At 41.5% G+C, this 19,222-nt stretch overlaps 1 protein-coding gene across 1 annotated transcript in view; it reads left to right on the top strand.

Annotated features, from left to right (window-relative positions):
- cfap46 (cilia and flagella associated protein 46) overlaps window positions 1-19,222 on the top strand; it is a 120,051-nt gene that overhangs the window by 20,920 nt on the left and 79,909 nt on the right. Inside the window, exons 6-12 of the mRNA XM_082153249.1 lie at window positions 1,146-1,269; window positions 1,578-1,666; window positions 7,646-8,302; window positions 11,962-12,061; window positions 12,153-12,248; window positions 13,433-13,623; window positions 15,237-15,462. Of these exons, the coding sequence (XP_082009375.1) occupies window positions 1,146-1,269; window positions 1,578-1,666; window positions 7,646-8,302; window positions 11,962-12,061; window positions 12,153-12,248; window positions 13,433-13,623; window positions 15,237-15,462 (1,483 nt within the window). The remainder of the gene's footprint in view (window positions 1-1,145; window positions 1,270-1,577; window positions 1,667-7,645; window positions 8,303-11,961; window positions 12,062-12,152; window positions 12,249-13,432; window positions 13,624-15,236; window positions 15,463-19,222) is intronic.

Genomic DNA, 19,222 nt, shown 5'->3' with positions numbered 1-19,222 from the left:
TGTCGACTTATGAACTTACACAGGGTTTGTCTTAAAGCGTATTAAAAACACCACATAGACACATAAACTACATTAAACGCTGGATTTTCACCACAGGGGGACTTTAAGTGTTTATTTGAGTTTATCTATTTGCATCTGTAAGATTACATTACATATCAGTTTTTTTTTGTCCTGCAGAAATCAGAAATCTCCAGCAGCTTTACATACACCAGACTTTACAGATTTATTCATATCTATATTCTGAAGGCTTTTAGAGAGGAATTTGTTCATATATGATGAACTGATGCGTATAAACTGGCTGTATTTTTTTATTTCTTGAGAGATAAAAAGCGATATCCAAAATGTAAAAAGAATTTTGATCCAGGCTTTATTCAATTTAGAGATTCCACATTTGTATCTCTAAACATAACATTTTATAAAACTTGTACTGGGGTAATACAAAACAATTGTCTTAATGTACTGTGATCAATCAACCGGTGACATATTTTAGTTAAAGATTTTACCTCATTGATCTGTATATCTTGCCTTAAAAATGTGGATTTAAAAAAGACATTTATTGAGAATCACAGTTGAGTAATTTTCACAACAAAGTGCTGAAGACCGGTTTCACTTTCTTTACGCATAGGTCTTCATGATTTTGCAGTGTAATTTGCACATTTTTGTGAGAATCATATTTAGAATTATCATATGATGAGTTAATGTAATTTTCAATGGTGCAAAGTCAAGCAGGAATCATCATTGGCTCTTTTGAGGCCGTCATGACCTTTGAAGAAGATTAGTTTCAGATCTCATAGATGTGCTGCACCTTCATTTATATGTTGGGGTTCTGGCGTGTTTTACACCACTTATACTTATTAAGTCAACTCATATAAATCCTTATGGTGTGATCAAACTCTTTTATGACCGTTTTATTGTTGTAGCCATGTGATCCTGGAGCACAATGAAAACTCATCTCTAATAAAATGTATACGATCTTTGTCATTGATCTTAAATTGAATCTGACTCTTTGCCTTGACTCTAAAGTCTTTTGTCAAAGAGATTGCATTGGAAATTCAAATAGGCAAAGGCCTGCTGTAAAACACAGACAGATTTGTGTCCGAGGGAATGGAGTGAAGGCTCGTATCTCATGTTGTCTTTCTATTCAGACACCTTGTTGAATGTCTTCTTGATGCTGGGAAGAGGATGGAAGCAGTTGCCATGGCCAAGGTCACCTCTGATTTTATAGAATCACATAAACCAGAGCTTTATCCCAGGCTTTTCTCCATTCAGGTAAATCTTTAGGGAGTCTCTTATGTATTGCATGTCACTTCCGTTTATTTATCGTGCTCAAGCTTCTGCAACCTTCTTCATTAGCTCAGGCTCTTTTTCATCTTTATTCTCCACAGAACTACCTTGCTTTTTGATTATATCTTATTTGGTTGTTCTTAATTAATACACCACCACTTCTTAATTACTCGATATGTTTTGGTCTTGCTGTACTGCTAATATTGCTAATTTCCTCATTTGTAAGTTGATCTGCTAATTGAGTGAATGCAATTGTGCTAAATGTAAATGTAGTTCCTGTGTTTCCTCCACAGGTTCGACACAACCTCATGGATGTCTCTGAAAAGTTGAATGATGAAAACCCTAAATTGCTCGTGATCTACAAGATCCAAAAGCTTAAACAGTAAGAAGGATATTTCTCACGTCATGAACAGCTTCATGTGATGTTGTAACTTTACCTGAACTGCTACTGTTTGCACACCTTAACTTCGCCAATGAAAACAACACATATGTTCAAATATTTGATTGTTATAAAAAAATAATGATTGTTACCAAACAGGTTTCCTAAAAACTTGGCCTGTCTGCCACTGGTTGGACAAACAGGTAGTCCAGTTTACATGTTGAGCAGCTCAAACAAAAGCATCAATGTTTTGAAAGGGTTACAGAAGTTGCTTTCACATATACAGCTTGTGTAATTTATGCATTTATCACCTATTTCAGCAATTTTACATTAATTTACCATGTTTAATGTTTCTCTGTTTCACTCTTCTGAATCTACAAATAACTATCATATAGTGACTATGAATATTAAAATAGATAAGATACAAGAAAATATTTTAACATCCAAAAAGGACATACAGCTTTTTTTTGCAGAAAATTACTATATTTTTAATTTGGTACATTCTTAATGTTTTTTATAAAATTTTTATCTTCGAAAGGCAAACTGCTTTAGCTATGTTTCCATCCAAAGTTGTGTATTTAAGTTATGCCGCATAAATCATCAACCCATGTGTTCAAGAGAACAATATTAATACTTCCTGGGAAATTGTCACTAAATATCAATAATAAAACTAAGTTGCTGCAGTCTGGCTCTTTTCCCCTCCGTCATAAATGAGTGTGTCTCAGAGCGTCAGACGAAACACACTCTAAACGCTGTCATGTTCTCTTGCGTTCGGATGCTGGTGTTTGGGAATGCAATCGTGTGAGACGCTTCTGGAGGGAATTAAACCAAATTAAAAATGGAAATGGTGGATGGAAACATAGCTATTGATGTTGAGCCACTGTGGTTTAGGTGTGGTGGGTCTCTCAGTCTGTCATCAGATCATTTAATTGAAAGCATTGGATGTGAACTCTGAGAAATACTACAGCTGTATTCCTCAGAGAAAGTTACAGATGAATCAAGTGCATTCATCGAGTCAGTCACTCACACCGACTGCGGGGTCTAATATAATCTAATAAGACGTGTCAAAAGTCTTGATCTGCGTATGGTTGCATCCTCTGCCCACCTATCACATTTAATATAGTCACAAGAGTCAAGAGTGGCATAAAATACACAATATACGGTAACTCCGTTGTGTCCACCGAGGGCTTCTGTGTCTACTGAGGTAGTAACAGTAAATCTCTCGCCAGCTATGAATCAACAAAACATGAGTGTTTATAGTCAGTGCAGTTCCTTGTTTTAAAGAAGGATGGAGGAATTTGCCCCATCATCTATTCACAGCATCTTCAGGGTTACAAATCCAGAATGCTTACAGATCTTTAAGCACCGGCACCTGCTTACATCTGTCATCAGAACCGATGTGTTCAACTGAGGCACAGACCTGAGGTTAGCCTTCAAGGGCATTGCATGTGAATGTCTGGTTTAGGAGATCTGTTTTTAGCCGCAGACAGCAGGGATCAGGCGACGTCTCAGACAGATGTGTTTGTCAAACTACGGTTCTGACAATAAATCTCAAAAAAGCCCGCTCTGATCTATGTCGGAGAATCTTATTTCTGGGACTGGAAATAGATTCTCTACAAAACAAGTTTTCAGGTTTCCACAGCTGATTTTATCCTCCTGGAGCAGCAGGTAGATCCATAAATTAGCATTATTAATGTGCATTGTCAATACAGTATTGATGCATACTGTAACTCTACAATCACTGGATTGGAAAGCACAAAGACCCACTATCCAATAAGACTTTCTCCACATTTGTTACATTTGTTTTATCCAAAGTGAAATTAAGTTGCACGTGACCACTAGTCAGTTTGGGTCAAAATGGCATTTTTGAGAGAAAAAAACCTCAGGTGAGTTGCATCAGTGAATAAATCACATATTATTGTTACTTTCAAAACACTATAAATGCATGTATTTTAGTTTTCCTCACTCCACAACAAATCTTTTAAGTTTAATGGTATTCACAACAGAAGAGAAATCAAAATATAATTCAAACATAAATTATAGTGGCATTATAACTCGGGCTCACTTTCTTCTCTCATTCGGCACAAATACAAATATGTGCGCTTAGCGCATGTTTTGTGTGCTTGATTTTAATTCGTGTTGTGTTCAGTCGCTTTGACACAGAGAGGATTTTCTTTTTCCCTACACACTGAGATCAAAAAGGCATGGAAGAACCAGTATTTTGCACTCGTTCATTGCCATCAGCGAGCAAACTCTCAGCTGGAGAGGCATCGACACTGAATGCTCCGGTCCTGCCTTCCAAGCCACTGAAGATGACATCTCGCTTGAATGCACACATGGTGGCGGGTCAGGCTGGTGCTGCTTTTCACACAATGTCTGTGTTACAAGCATACCAGGCTGATCTGCTGAAGGATTTGGACCGGGGGTCAGGGTCTCTCCCCTGCCGCACCACAGATCTGGCTCTCCGGGCCACCAAACAAACCGATCGGAAAGTCAATGGCATTGATGGTGGCCATGGAGAGACATCTGTGTTTGAACCTGGCTGACATCGGGGAGAAAGAAAAGGGCTTTCTTCGCGATGCACCGGTTTCGCCATCTGAACTTTTCGGCACCTCCGTTGAGGCGGTGGTGGATAAGTTCAGAGAGGCGAAGGCGCATTCAGCTGCATTTAGATTGTGCATTTCACTGATGTCCGAATCCGCACTCAGACAGCCAGGGGGTCCTGGCCCGTTCCGGTTCGAGGATTCGAGGATATAAGCAGGTCGCAGAGAAGACACAACTCTAGGAAGAAGAAGGATTTGAGGGAGGTGATCCAGCATGATGAAGGATCCCCTTCCTCTGTAGGTGAAAAGCAGCCACCCTCTTCACTTCTTTCACCCCAGGCTCTTTTTACATCAGGCCTGAGGCTGGACCTATGATGAGTTATTCCTTCAATATGGATCCCTTCTGAAGGGCTGGCGTCGGGCTTGGTAGTGAGTGCGCCCTTTCAAGCTTTAAGGGTGGTAGGCCTTAATTCAGAGAATAGTGTTTAGGCCACCACTTTACGAGCAGCGGGATGAGCTTTGTAGGTCTCCACCCTTTACGAGAGTTAGTAAGGTTGAACAATAGACCTCGGTTCTCTGTTTAGAAAGTATTAAGGGGTGTGTTGGTTAGGGTTTCTTATAGGAGTATTTTATTAGGGCCCTGAAGTTCCCTTATATAGGTAGGCTATGCATACCCTTTCCATAGGCCTTCTCTTGTGTTAGAGTCGTCAGGTTTATGTAGTGGGTAGTGCAAATCCAGTAGTGAACAGGTTGGCTTCATCTCATGGAGAATTCTCTAGTAAGGCCACCGTTCATCCGAGCATCAAACAGATATACTCTGTGTAGCTTGAGATGGCTTCCTTCCAATAGGGAGTTATTCTACTGAGGCCACCGCTCTGTACAAGCTCCAGATAGACTACAACACCAAGCGTTGGCCCTCACCACCTTGATAGCCACCTTGTATTAGAATAGCAGGTCTCCTCTAACTTTAGAGAGTCATTTGAAATAAGACTATAGCGCTGAACTTCAGACAGATGATATTTGTGTGTCTGCCCTCGCAGGATATCTGGCTTAGGCATAAGTACTAGGAATTTTGGAGGCGGTCTGCTAAGCATCTGCTAAGCCCCGAGACCCTCAGTGTCTGAATGTAGGTTCTTTAGAGCTAGAACCCATCAGTTTATCTTCTGAAAGGTTTAGTTTCCCTGGTACTGGCCTCCTCTTACTACAAGTGTAGCCTAGCCTAGACCCCCGTTTGCATTAGGCATCAAATGCTTGTGAATGTTAAAGCTAGATAGCAGCATAGGTAGCAGGCTATCTCCTAAAGTATCTCCTGGGCGGTATCAGGCCTTTCTCTCACTCGAGAGTAAGAAGCAGTGTGCTGAGGCCTCCGCTCTTCAGAGGTGAATTAGTAGCTAGACTATCCAGCTAGGCCTTAAGTTAAGGTTTTTCCCTCTAGGCTCCTTGAATTTAATTTCAAGTCACAGGGTTGAGTGTCGTTGGCCTCTCAGTTGAGGCCTCTATTTCCCTTGGGCTTAGCAGAGAAAAGAAAACCTGTCTTGTAATATAAGATAAAAGGCCTCGACCTTGGAGCCATAGGGTCATGCTGAGAGTACTACTGCTTTGCTACTCATAGCTCTAGTTGAATCTCCCTGCACCACTGAGGCTCAGGTAGAGACAGATCAAGTACTCCCTCCCATTTGGGTCAGTTTTGAGTGCACTTCCTTAGAGCCTTAGCACTGCTGGTTGACGCCTGTGACGTTCAAAGTGGTAGACCTTACTGTGGACCTCCTCAATAGTCCAGTAGCGTAAGATTTGTACTCTTCTTGCTTCAAGGGTCGATAAGCACTTCTGCTGAGTGCACTGCCCATTAGCAATGTGAAATAAGTATACCCAGGCCCACAGATTCTGTGAGAACATCTTCCTTCTGAGGCTAGCTCTGCTTGTAGTCTCGCTATAAAGTAGTTAGGCCTCCCTAACTAGTTGGGTGCTGAGGATTACAAAAGCATTGAGTATCAAGTTTGCAGGCTCCCATGGAGACTCCCTGATTATAGTCCATATCCTGGTCAATACTTACCAGGTTGAGCCTAGTACTCCAAACTATTTTGAGGTTCGTTCTGTAGAGTACTTAGTTCCCTTAGTCTGAAGGACTGTTGCGAGGCCTCCCTGTTAGATCAGCCCTTAGAGCTGGAGGTACTCAACGGGCTTTGAAAAACAAGCACTCTGTAGATCCAGGATCAAGTAACTCCCCTTGTTTGCAAGGGTTAGAAAGCACTATGATCACACTCTCTGTGATCCAGTATGAGCTGGTTACTGCCAGTTATCTGCAGTCCTCCCCATTAGATGCCTCTATAAGTTGAGGCAAATAATGTTAGAGACTGTTTAGGAAACAGACAGGTTGTTGGCAAGACTAGGGGCCAGATTTACTCACAGCTTGCGCCAGCACAAACCCTCTTTTGGCGTTAAAAATCTACTGTCAGGATTTACTAACGACACAAATTAAATTAACAAATAAAATAGAAAAATGAACTCTGAAAATGCGTGGACAGTTATTTTTGCGGCTGACCTTATTGCATATGCATTTGTAGGAGTTTCCCTTTCAGGCGCAAAATTTATAGGAGGAGAGTATTTAAATGAATCATGCAAGGTGATTTACTAAGGTTTGCACTAGTCAATGTACTGGTGTTTGCGTCATTATTTACCATAAAAAAAAGAAAGTGACTGGATGAGGTTCCTCTCGGACCTGTGTGACCTGAAGGGGAGTGGTTCTGGCATTTCAGTGAAACATTTCTGATGTTTGTCACAGCCATTCTTGGCATTCACTGCCCTCAGCATGGTGGCGTGGGTATATCGTTATCCAATAGCGTCAATCAACGCACTGCGAGTTCCCTTAAGAAAGGGAACTGTGTTTCCTGAGAACAGAAAACGAGACACTTCATCTTTCGCCATGCCTCGGGGATGCCTGCTGAACAGTCCCTTCAAACGATAAGTGGATGACAAGTTCTCTAGGTGCCCCTTATATACTTCTGGGTCGCAATAGTAGTGACATCATAGGCTGTCACCGGCCTATACGATTGCCATGAGTTGATAAGCGTTTCAAACACCGGTCACACGGAGGAGTTCCCCAATACCGTCAATCGACGCACTGATCTGAGCTCATGCACCTCTGTTTTTTTTTTAGGTGGATAAACCAGAGTGAACACTTTGCATGAGCTCAGATCAGTGAGGCCTACAATCAATCAGTTCCAAAAAGAAATACAAAACCTGTGCTAATTGAAAGAAAACAAGTTGGGTAATATAAGTCACTTTACAATAAGTCACAGCACGTTTCAGCTTTTAAAAAACAACTTTTATTCTGGAAAATACGGTATACATCTTTTCACTAGGAATTGAACCCATGATTTTGTTGTTGCCAAGTTCTTCTGTTGGAGCTAGATAAACAATGTTTCCATGTTCTTCACAGTATGGTTGATGTCAATGAACTGAGGAGAGATGAGGTGAAGGCACTGAAGGAGGTTTTCCTGCTGCTGACACAGTCATCAGAACCCAAAGCATCTGACATCCAGGACTCCCGTCCTCCAATGCACATGCACAGCTCTAGTGCTCCAACCAACATCCCTGAATCCAGTCCTCCACCCAACACACACAGCTCTAGTGCTCCACCCAACATCCCTGAATCCAGTCCTCCACCCGTCACACACAGCTCTAGTGCTCCACCCAACATCCCTGAATCCAGTCCTCCGCCCATCACACACAGCTCTAGTGCTCCTCCAAACATGCCTGAATCCAGTCCTCCGCCCATCACACACAGCTCTAGTGCTCCACCCAACATCCCTGAATCCAGTCCTCCGCCCATCACACACAGCTCTAGTGCTCTCACCAACATTGCTGAATCCAGTCCTCCACCCATCACACACAGCTCTAGTGCTCCACTCAACATGCCTGAATCCAGTCCTCCGCCCATCACACACAGCTCTAGTGCTCTAACCAACATCCCTGAATCCAGTCCTCCACCCATCAGACACAGCTCTAGTGCTCCACCCACCATGCCTGAATCCAGTCCTCTGTCCAGCTCTAGTGTTTGTGTGGATCACGACTCGTCCATCCCACTGACTGACAGGTGCGTCTAACATTCAGCATTGCCACAGCAGCATCATGATATTAAATGAAAGATATTTTCTATATGTTTTCTAAAGATGTTTTCAGCGAAACGCGGTGGTAAAGCCCCTGCGTGATTGCGTCATGAAGCACGTATGGAATCAGTCCAATAGCATGACGGAATGTCATATGCGGTTGACGTCATCGACCAGAAAACTATAAAGCACACCTGAACCAAAAGATTTACATAAACCATCAGTGGGGTCTGCGGTCACGCTCCTTATTCAAACTGGCTCACCAGATCCTCCTTTTGGCCTAAGGGAAACTGCTCCCTCTGAGGGCAGCATATATTCCAGGATATTTAAATCAGGGAGCAGACATCCTGTGGAGGCAGGGGCAGAGGCCCGGGGAATGGAGACTCCACCCCGAGGTGATGGAGCTCTTATGGGCAAACTTCGGTCGAGGGGAAGTAGATCTGTTCGCATCTCAAGAGTCGACACACTGTCCACTTTGGTTCTCCCTCACTCAGCCAGCCCTTCTTGGGCTGGACGCTATGGTACAGAAGTGGCAGAGGCTACGTCTGTACGCCTTTCCCCCGATCGCTCTGCTCACAGGGGTTCTGGAGAGAGTTCGCCGGGACGGGGCACGTCTACTGTTAGTAGCCCTGTTCTGTATGGTTCTCGGACCTAGTGTCTCTCCTCGACGGCTCTCGAGATTCCGCTCAGGGGGACCTTCTCTCTCAGTCGAGCGGGTTGATCCTTCACCCCCGCCCAGAATTGTGGAAACCGTGGGCTTGGCCTTTGAGGAGGCCCAGCTCATAAGTTCAGGTCTCTCAACTGAGGTTGTTGAGACCATCCTCCACTCCAGAGCTTCCTCCACGAGGAAACTCTACGCCTTGAAGTGGAGATAATTCCCTTCCTGGTGTGGAGAGCACCAGCTGGACCCAGTTATCTGCCCTATGGGTGCAGTGCTAGAGTTCCTGCAGGAACGATTCTCTGCAGGGTTATCCCCCTCCACACTAAAGGTGTATGTAGTGGCCTTAGCTGCTTACCACATTCCTTTATGTGGTGTATCCGTGGGGAGACCCCTCTACTAATCCGTTTCCTTGGTGGCACTTTGAAGCTTAGGCCTCATGCCGGCCTGGGATTTGGCCATTGTTTTAGAAGGCCTTTCCTTGACTCCCTTTGAGACTATTGAGGACGTTTCTGAGAAGGTTCTTACTCTAAAGACTGACTTTCTCCCCTCTATTACGTCTCTCAAATGAATTGGAGACATTCAAGCTCTCTCGGTATCTCCCTCGTGCCTGGAATTTGTGCCCGGTATGGTAAAGGCTTTTCTTCAACCTAGACCGGATTATGTTCATAAAGTTCCTATTAATATTGTAAGACCTATAGTACTGAAGGCTTTCGGTCCTCCTCCCTTTCGGACGTCAGACCAAGAGATACTATATCTGCTCTGCCCAGTTAGGGCCCTAGATGCTTATGTCCACAGAGCTGCCCTGTGGAGGAAATCTGAACAGTTGTTTTTTTGTTTTGTGTCACCCAGAAAGGGGTGCCCAGCCAACTAAGCAGAGGATGAGCAAGTGGGTGGTCAAGGCTATCTCACTTACTTATGAGTCGGCCAGTCAACTAGGAGTATGGCTGCTTCCAAAGCATTACTGTCAGGAGTTTCCCTCCAAGATGTTTGTGATGCGGCAGGCTGGTCCTCACTCCCCACATTCGTGAGGTTCTACAACCTTGACCTCGGCTCCACTCCAGGTGCTTTCGTCTGAATGTGTGCACTGACTTCACACAGACGGACACTTGCTCCTGTGGCGTTGTGGGTATTGTGTTTCCACACCGTTACAATGCAGTGTGAGTTCCCTTGAAAGGGATCCCGGCATGCTGGCATGCCCATGATCGACTTGCTTCAGTCTATCAGAAGCTGACATTGGTGTGCTTTATAGTTTCCTGGTCGATGGCGTCACCCGCCTATGTCGTTCCTTAACGCCATTGGACTGATTCCATACGTGCTTCACGACGCAATCACGCAGAGGCGTTCCCACAGCGTTTTGACGCAGCACGAATTCCCTCTTCAGGGAACGAAGGTTACATACGTAACCGAGACGTTTTCTTACCGCATTGGCAGATATTTGTTCTTGTTTTAAGCAAAAACAGTGAATTTCTTTTTACATGTTTGCAGTAAACAAATTTTAAGGCCCGTTCACACCAAGGATTATAACGATAAAGATATAGTTTAAAAAAAAATTCTAAATATACAAGAATAGCCACAGCACTATAACAATAACTGCACAGAGAAACAATATCATTGGAATCACATTCGGAGTGAATTTTTTCAGCTAATGAACGATAAAAACATTGACAGTCAATTAGAATCATCCTGCTTTAAAGAGCTCGAGCATTTAAAGAGAGAGACGGCAAAACTGCATAATAAACACAACAATATTGTCTGCTGGTGTTGATGATAATATAGTTATTGTTATAGTTGTCTTTATAGATATCGTTGTTGGTGTGAGCGGGCCTTCAATATGTAATGTAATTTTGTATCTCAATTCAGGAATTTATTAACTTTAGGACTCTAATAATTAGTTTTTTTATGATGTATTTCCTTTTAAAACAGCAAGTTGGGACGGGTCATATGGTTGGGCTCTTTTTTTTTTATATAGCTAATAGACTTTGGTTTATGTCTCATCTGGCAAAAAGCCTGAACCATGAGCAAAACATCAACAAATCATGATTTGATTCGAGATATTGCTTAGCACCATTTACAGTAAATTTAAAGCAAAAGGACGTTTTCTTTCGCGAGTGCATTTGCGAGTGCAAACAATGTTGTCAACAATATTTTTGGTCCTGGAAGAGAGAAAGATTGAATGTTTAAAATGCAGATGCACTAGAAATATCATTATAATTTAAAACAGCTGTTTTCTATGTGAATATATATAGTAAAGTGTAATTTATTCCTGTGATCAAAGCTGAATTTTCAGCATCATTACTCCAGTCTTCAGTGTCACATGATCCTTCACAAATCACTCTAATATGATGATTTGATGATCAAGAAACATTTATGATTATTATCAGTGTTGAAAACAGTTGTGCTGCTTCAGATATGTGGAAACTGTGATACATTTTATTATTCAGGATTCTTTGATGAATAAAAAGCTCAAAACAGCATTTATTTTAAATAGAATCTTTTATGACATTATAAATGTCTTTACTTTTCAATTTAATGTGTAATAAAAGTATTAATTTCATAAAAAAAGAAAAAAATCTGACTGAGCCCAAACATTTGAACAGTAATGTGTATTTGCTAAATGTTTATTTAGTCCACTACCAAAGCCTGAATATTAAGAGCAACAGTTCTGATGTCGTGGGTCTCTCTGTGAGCACCTTAACACGAGAATCTGCGAGTCCATTGATTTCAATGGGGATGTTGCATTGCAAAGTTATTAGAAAGTGATGCTCCATCATGTGAAGAAACCTTCAGATACGTTTGCTGCTTCATACTCTGATGAGCAATGAGAACAGTTGTGCTTCTGTGCTTCTGATTCACCCCCACAAAATGCATCTTTCATTATTCCTGTTTGTTCTGTCAGTTTCTCTAGTATGAAAGCACCTGATACACTAAGGGCCTTTAGGATCTGCTCTGAGTGTGTCTCATCACAGTTATTCCTCTTAATTTCAGGGTTGTGTTCCTGTTAGAACTGGCGTTCCTCTCCCTGCAGTTACAGCAACATCACGTGGCGTTCGACTGCCTGAAGGAGCTCAGCGCCTCGGATATCACCGTAAACAGACTCATGCTTTCTCACAAAGCTCGCTCACCCCTGCTCTCTGTTGTTTTTGTAAACACAAAGGTCTTGTGTTGTGTTCCTGAAGGTCGGTCAGCGCATGATGATGGAGTGTGTGCAGTGTGAGCTCGACCTTAACAAGAACCGAGACGGGATTGGGAGTTACTCCAGATCCAGCGTGGAGGTCCAGAAGGCATCAATGTTTTATTACTGTGGACTGTTGTTTATGTTTGAGGCATTGGGAAAGTATTTTTGGTTTGAAAAGTATATTAATATTTATTCGCAAACTATACAGTATAAGCAACTTTGGCAGAGATGTGCACTAGAGGTCTGATTTTTTTCCATCCAATCCTATAGTTCTTCTCAAATATTCATGCATCCATTTTTGTTTATTTCTATAGCACATTTAAAACAACTTACGCTTGCCAAAGTAATTTACATAGTGAAACAAATCAACAGCATTTATAAATCGGACAAATTAACAGTGAAACTTTACAATAAGGTTTCATTTGTTTACATTAGTTATTATGAACTAACAATGACAAATACTTCTAAAGCATCTTAGGTAATGTGTATTTAAACATTTACTAATACAATATTAAAATCAAAAGTCAGTTTGACTTTTAATATTATTTAATGGACCTGAGATTACATTAAGAAACAAACTAACATTTCGGAATATATGTAATACTACATCAGTTTAATTTAGATTTCATTACCAAATTATTTTGCTAAAAAACAACAACAATTCACCAGTGAGAGAAGAAAAAAAAAAAAATCCCCTGAAAACAATATCTTACACAATTGTGGTTCTCAATTAAACTGATCATGTTTTAAGTTTTAAGATATTTGTATTGGAAAACAACTCAAATTATTATTATTATTATTTTAAAAAATTGCAGGGACAAAACATTTTATTTATTTGTTTTGTGTATTTTTATGTGTTTATGTGTATTTACTATTATTTATATACAGTTATTGTCTGCTGTTTATTTGTATATTAGTGTTTTAGTGTTTATATAGCCTTTTTGTTTTCATTTGAGTAAATTTAGTACTTCAACTTCAACATCCATTTCAGTTAGTTGCCATGGCAACATTTCTAATTGTTTTTAAATTTTTTACGTTTAATTTTAATAATCTAATATTTCATGTTTTTAGTTCAGAAAACGATTTTAATAGTCTTGCACTTCTACAATAATTAGCCAAAATAAAACTTAATTGCCTGGCAAAAACAGCATTTAGTCAGCAAACAGTCTCCACTACACAAAGGCCACAAGAGTGCCGTTGTTTCAGATAAAGATGACGTTTCATATGCATTTCTGATGAAATAAGTGTGTTTTCATGTGTGCCCTGTCTCGGCTCTTGCAGCTGCAGCTGAGTGTGATCGCGCGGTTGGATGCGTTACTGCAGACGGCACTGAAGGCAGGAGACGCTGGTGTGTGTCAGGCGGTGTGTGTGTGTCTGTGGAACGCGTGTCTCCCGCTTCTCCAACACAACCTCCGAAAGAGAGTCCAGAAACCTCTGCTCACACTCGCTCGAGCTCTGGACGCCACTGACAGGTGTGTGTGCACATCATGCTCTGTCCCGTTCTCCAGCACAAACATTCTTATATCAAGAGACATTTACTGGAGAACAAGCAAAATGACTGAAGATATTAAGTCTTGGGTAATGAGAAATGTATCAAAATCAAGTGACTTTATGCTTAAAACAAGAACAAATATCAGCCAAAGGGATCCGAAAAATCTACTTAATTTGAATTTAAAACAAGTTTATTTTTCTGACCCCTCTGGCAAATATTTTTTCTAGATTTAAGCATTAAGTCCCTTTATTTTGAGACATTTTTCATTAAACAACTCTTGTTTGCTTGTCCAGTAAATGTATCTTGATTTAAGAATGTTTCGATATGTTTGCTGGGAAACGAGACAGAAACACTGAGGAAGAACATTGGGAATCTGAAGTTATTCAGTTATTCAGCTCTTGTTTTGGAGCCATTAAAGGAATGATTCTCCTGTGAAAGAAACTTCTGTCATCATGTACTTCATTTTATGCTTTCCTTTCCTCTGTGGAACATAGAAAGAGATGTTTAGCAGAATATAAAACATCTTCATTCAGTGAAAGCTGACAGTGGCCAGAGGCTCCAAAACGTGACAAAACAAAAGTTTCATGCACATTATTCCACGTCTTCTGAAGTCATGTGATTGTGTGAGAAACAGACTGAAATTTTAGCAGGCAACACTTGCAATTTCGATGGGCGACTTAGACATTCTACTGTAACTTTGCAACTACATGTCATCTAGCAGTCATTAGAGTATTAGTGCTTTACCCTTAGGCAACCTTAAGGACATTTTTGTCTTTTTCAGTTTAGTTTTTGTTGATAATTTTGCCTGTGTTAATCCCAACTGCATACATTTTGCCACAGGTGTGTATTTTTATTGGAATTTTACTATTTCACCCCCATTTCCTTTAATAAATCTATTTAGCAGTAGGTACACAAAATAGTTCCTCTCAGGACCTTGAGGTTAAAAATGTCCCCAATGAAACCCATTAAAACTGCAATTTTTAATCCCGGGGCCATTTAACTATAAAATGATGCAATCTTTATCAATAGGCTGTTAATTTTATTTATTTATTTTTTTCTACCAGATGGTGCCATTTTGTCAGATTTGGCCTATAAAGCAAATACTCTGTGTTTTACTGTTTTCTGCTTCAGCATATTATAGAGCCAATTTGATAAAGTATGCAGCTATAATTGTGTGGGTGTGTTAGTATGGATGTCAGAGTGTGATTTGTATGCGTGTAATAAAAAAATGTGTGTGTGTGTGTGTGTGTGTGCGCTTGTGTCTGTCTGTGTGTGTGTGTGTGTGTGTGTGCTTGTGTCTGTCTGTGTGTGTGTGCTTGTGTCTGTCTGTGTGTGTGTGCTTGTGTCTGTCTGTGTGTGTGTGCTTGTGTCTGTCTGTGTGTGTGTGCTTGTGTCTGTCTGTGTGTGTGTGTGTGCTTGTTGTCTGTGTGTGTGTGTGTGTGTGTGTGTGTGCGTGTGCGTGCGTGTGTGCGTGTGCGTGTGTGTGCTTGTGCGTGCGTGCGTGCGTGTGTGCGTGCGTGCGTGCGTGCGTGCGTGTGTGTGTGTGTGCGTGTGTGCGTGTGCGCGTGTGTGTGTGTGTGTGTGTGTCCACAGCATGCTGCTGGAAGTGTTGTGTCAGGTTCACGCTGAGCTGGCCGCTGTAGACGAGGAGGATGAGAAGCTGGAATCTGCCATGAAACACCTTCATAAAGCCGTTGATCTGGATGTTCCTTCAGAGCATCTGTCCTCCTCTTTACACCTCCTCCACCTGCGCTCCTCCGCTCTCAGTGCACACACACACACTCGCCCCGAGGACCAGGCCGCCAGACTCATGCAACAGGTGCGTCTCCGTTTGGATGAAGGTTACACTCATGTGCAGTGTTGGGGAAAGTTACAATATTGCGTTACTCACAAAAAAAGTAACGGTTACACTTTATTTCGATAGTCCACTTTAGACATTCCACTAGTGACTTTTTAACTACATGTCAACTAACTGTCATTAGACTATCAGTAGACTGTTAGGTTATGGTTAGGTGTTCGGGTTAGGAGAATAAGTTGACATGTACTTGTAAAGTTACTTATAGTCAGTATAATATCTGTTGGGGAAGCAACACATTAAAGAGTTAGCAGATATTAATCACCAGTCTACTAATACTCTAATGACTGATAGTTGACATGTAGCTGCAAACTTACTTATAGTTAGCAGAATGTCTAAAGTGGACTATCGAAATAAAGTGTTACCAAAGTAACTAATTACGTTACTTAGTTACTTTTTATGAAAAGTAATGCGTTACATTACTTTTTCGTTACTTTTTCTCACCTGGGCTGAGCTTGCTTGTTTGTTTTTTAATAACAACAAAAAAAGTTATATTTTTGGTAAATGTTAAGGCCCTTTCACACCAAAAGTGAAATGAATAATCCTTAGGCTGAAGGAAATGCATGTTGACTCCTATACAGTAGAGTACAGTAGAGGTAGAGTACAGTAGAGGCAGAGTACAGTAGTGTACAGTAGCGCACAATAGCGTGCAGTAGAGGCAGAGTACAGTGGTGTACAGTAGCGTGCAGGAGAGGCCGAGTACAGTGGTGTACAGTAGCGCACAGTAGAGTACAGTAGAGGTAGAGTACAGTAGAGGTTGAGTACAGTAGTGTACAGTAGCACACAGTAGTGTGCAGTAGAGGCTGAGTACAGTAGAGTACAGTAGAAGTAGAGTACTGTAGAGGCAGAGTACAGTGGTGTACAGTAGCGCACAGTAGAGGCAGAGTACAGTAGAGGCAGAGTACAGTAGTGTACAGTAGCGCACAGTAGTGTGCAGTAGAGGCTGAGTACAGTAGAGTACAGTAGAAGTAGAGTACTGTAGAGGCAGAGTACAGTAGAGGCAGAGTACAGTAGTGTACAGTAGCGCACAGTAGTGTGCAGTAGAGGCTGAGTACAGTAGAGTACAGTAGAAGTAGAGTACTGTAGAGGCAGAGTACAGTGGTGTACAGTAGCGCACAGTAGAGGCAGAGTACAGTAGAGGCAGAGTACAGTAGTGTACAGTAGCGCACAGTAGTGTGCAGTAGAGGCAGAGTACAGTAGAGTGCAGTAGAGGTTGAGCACAGTAGAGTACAGTAGAGGTTGAGTACAGTAGAGTACAGTAGAGGCTGATTACAGTAGAGTACAGTAGAGGTTGAGCACAGTAGAGTACAGTAGAGGTTGAATACAGTAGAGTACAGTAGAGGCTGATTACAGTAGAGTACAGTGGATGCAGAGTACAGTCATGTACAGTAGCACACAGTAGTGTGCCGTAGAGGCTGAGTACAGTAGAGTACAGTAGTGTACAGTAGAGACAGAGTACAGTAGGGATGGCTGACGCGAAACAGTCGTTCCGAAGCTTTGCGAGATCCCGAAGCGCAGATGTTTCGAAACACTGATCCGAAGCGTGATTCAAAACACCCATGTCACGTGACTATGGCCAAACGAAGCCTCGAAGTGTTTCACTAAGTGTTTCATCAGGTGTGGTCCGCCGAATCAGCGTTTGATTGACAGGGTCAGGAACAGACCACACAATCGCGCATCTGTATAAAAGTGAAATCAACACATATTGACCTCGTGGGTTTTTGTGAGAGGAGTTTGATTTTGAGATAGCGGATTTTTGGTGATATAGTGACATAGTGCGATTTGATTAGTTATAGGCTATTTAGGCTTACATTTAAATTTACATTTACATTTAAACACATTGACTGATAGGCTAGAGACAGACAGAGTATACATATAGTGACACATTAATAGATACATAGATATAAATATATATAGACAGCTAGATTAATAGATAGATACATATATAGATAGATTATAGATACATATATAAATACATAGATAGATTATAGATAGATACATATATAGATACATAGATAGATTATATCTAGATACATAGATAGATTATAGATATATATCTAGATACATAGATTCATATAGATGGATACATAGATTGATTTGGATAGATAGATAAAATGGAGGCTCCCCAGAAGAGATGCTGTACATCTGTGGTGTGGGAGCATTTCCATTTAGAAACCCCAAATAAAGTGAGATGTGTGTATTGTGATCGGCAGCTAGCCTACTGCAACAATACATCATCCATGATGCGCCATTTGAGGAGAATTTGAAATTTGCCCAGGACTCATGATCCACTAACTTACTGGAAAGAGAGAGCAGTAATCTTTCCTCATTTTCTATGTCCTAGCTAAAAAATATCTTTGCATGCCAGCAACAAGTGTCCCTTGTGAGAGGATTTTTTCAAAGGCTGGAGAAATTATCTGTAAAAAAAGAAGTAGGCTAAGTCCTTCCACAGCAGAGAAATTAATATTTTTTAATAAAAATCTCTAAAAAAGTGAGACATTGTGGCTTGATTTCTTTTATTAATATTCATTTTGCAGAACCAAAATAGCATTATGCACAGTGAGGAGCCTATAGGTTACAAGCTTCACATATTAGAAAAATACAATAATAAAAAAACAACAAATTTGTTTAATGGCTCGTCAAGGTTGTTTCAGATCAACACCTGCAAGTGACCACTAGGTGTCACCGTTGAGACGGGTGTCGGATTGTTTCGAAGCCTCGAAACAATATGGACCATTTGGTTCAACTGTTTCATTGCTTCACGAAGCCTCGATCTGCCCACCACTAGCGTACAGTAGTGTGAAGTAGAGGCAGAGTACAGTAGAGGTTGAGTACAGTAGAGGCAGAGTACAGCAGTGTACAGTAGCGCACAGTAGTGTGCAGTAGAGGCAGAGTACAGGAGAGGCCGAGTACAGTGGAGTACAGTAGAGGCAGAGTACAGTAGTGTACAGTAGCGCACAGTACTGTGCAGCAGAGGCAGAGTACAGTAGAGGCAGAGTACAGTAGTGTACAGTAGAGGCAGAGTACATTAGTGTGCAGTATAGTAGTGGTAGAGTACAGTAGATTACAGTAGAGGCAGAGTACAGTAGAGGCAGAGTACAGTAGTGTACAGTAGCGCACAGTAGTGTGCAGCAGAGGCAGAGTACAGTAGAGGCAGAGTACAGTAGTGTACAGTAGAGGCAGAGTACATTGGTGTACAGTATAGTAGTGGTAGAGTACAGTAGATTACAGTAGAGGCAGAGTAGATTGCAGTAGAGGTAGTGTACATTAGAGGTAGAGTACAGTAGAGCACAGTATATGTAGTGTAAAGTAGAGGTACAGTAGAGGTAGAGTCCAGTAGCACAGTAGAGGTAGAGTACAGTAGAGCACAGTAGTGTTAGAGCACAGCAGAGTACAGTAGTGTTAGAGTACAGTAGAGTAAAGTAGTGTTAGAGCACAGTAGAGTACAGTAGTGTTAGAGTACAGTAGTGTTAGAGTACAGTAGAGGCCGAGTACAGTGGAGTACAGTAGAGGCAGAGTACAGTAGTGTACAGTAGCGCACAGTACTGTGCAGCAGAGGCAGAGTACAGTAGAGGCAGAGTACAGTAGTGTACAGTAGAGGCAGAGTACATTAGTGTGCAGTATAGTAGTGGTAGAGTACAGTAGATTACAGTAGAGGCAGAGTACAGTGGTGTACAGTAGCGCACAGTAGTGTGCAGCAGAGGCAGAGTACAGTAGAGGCAGA

This window comes from Leuciscus leuciscus, assembly GCF_965113295.1.
Source record: "Leuciscus leuciscus genome assembly, chromosome: 22".
In the NCBI taxonomy this organism is placed as follows: Eukaryota; Metazoa; Chordata; class Actinopteri; order Cypriniformes; family Leuciscidae; genus Leuciscus; species Leuciscus leuciscus.
This window is presented reverse-complemented; position numbering and strand designations above follow the sequence as displayed.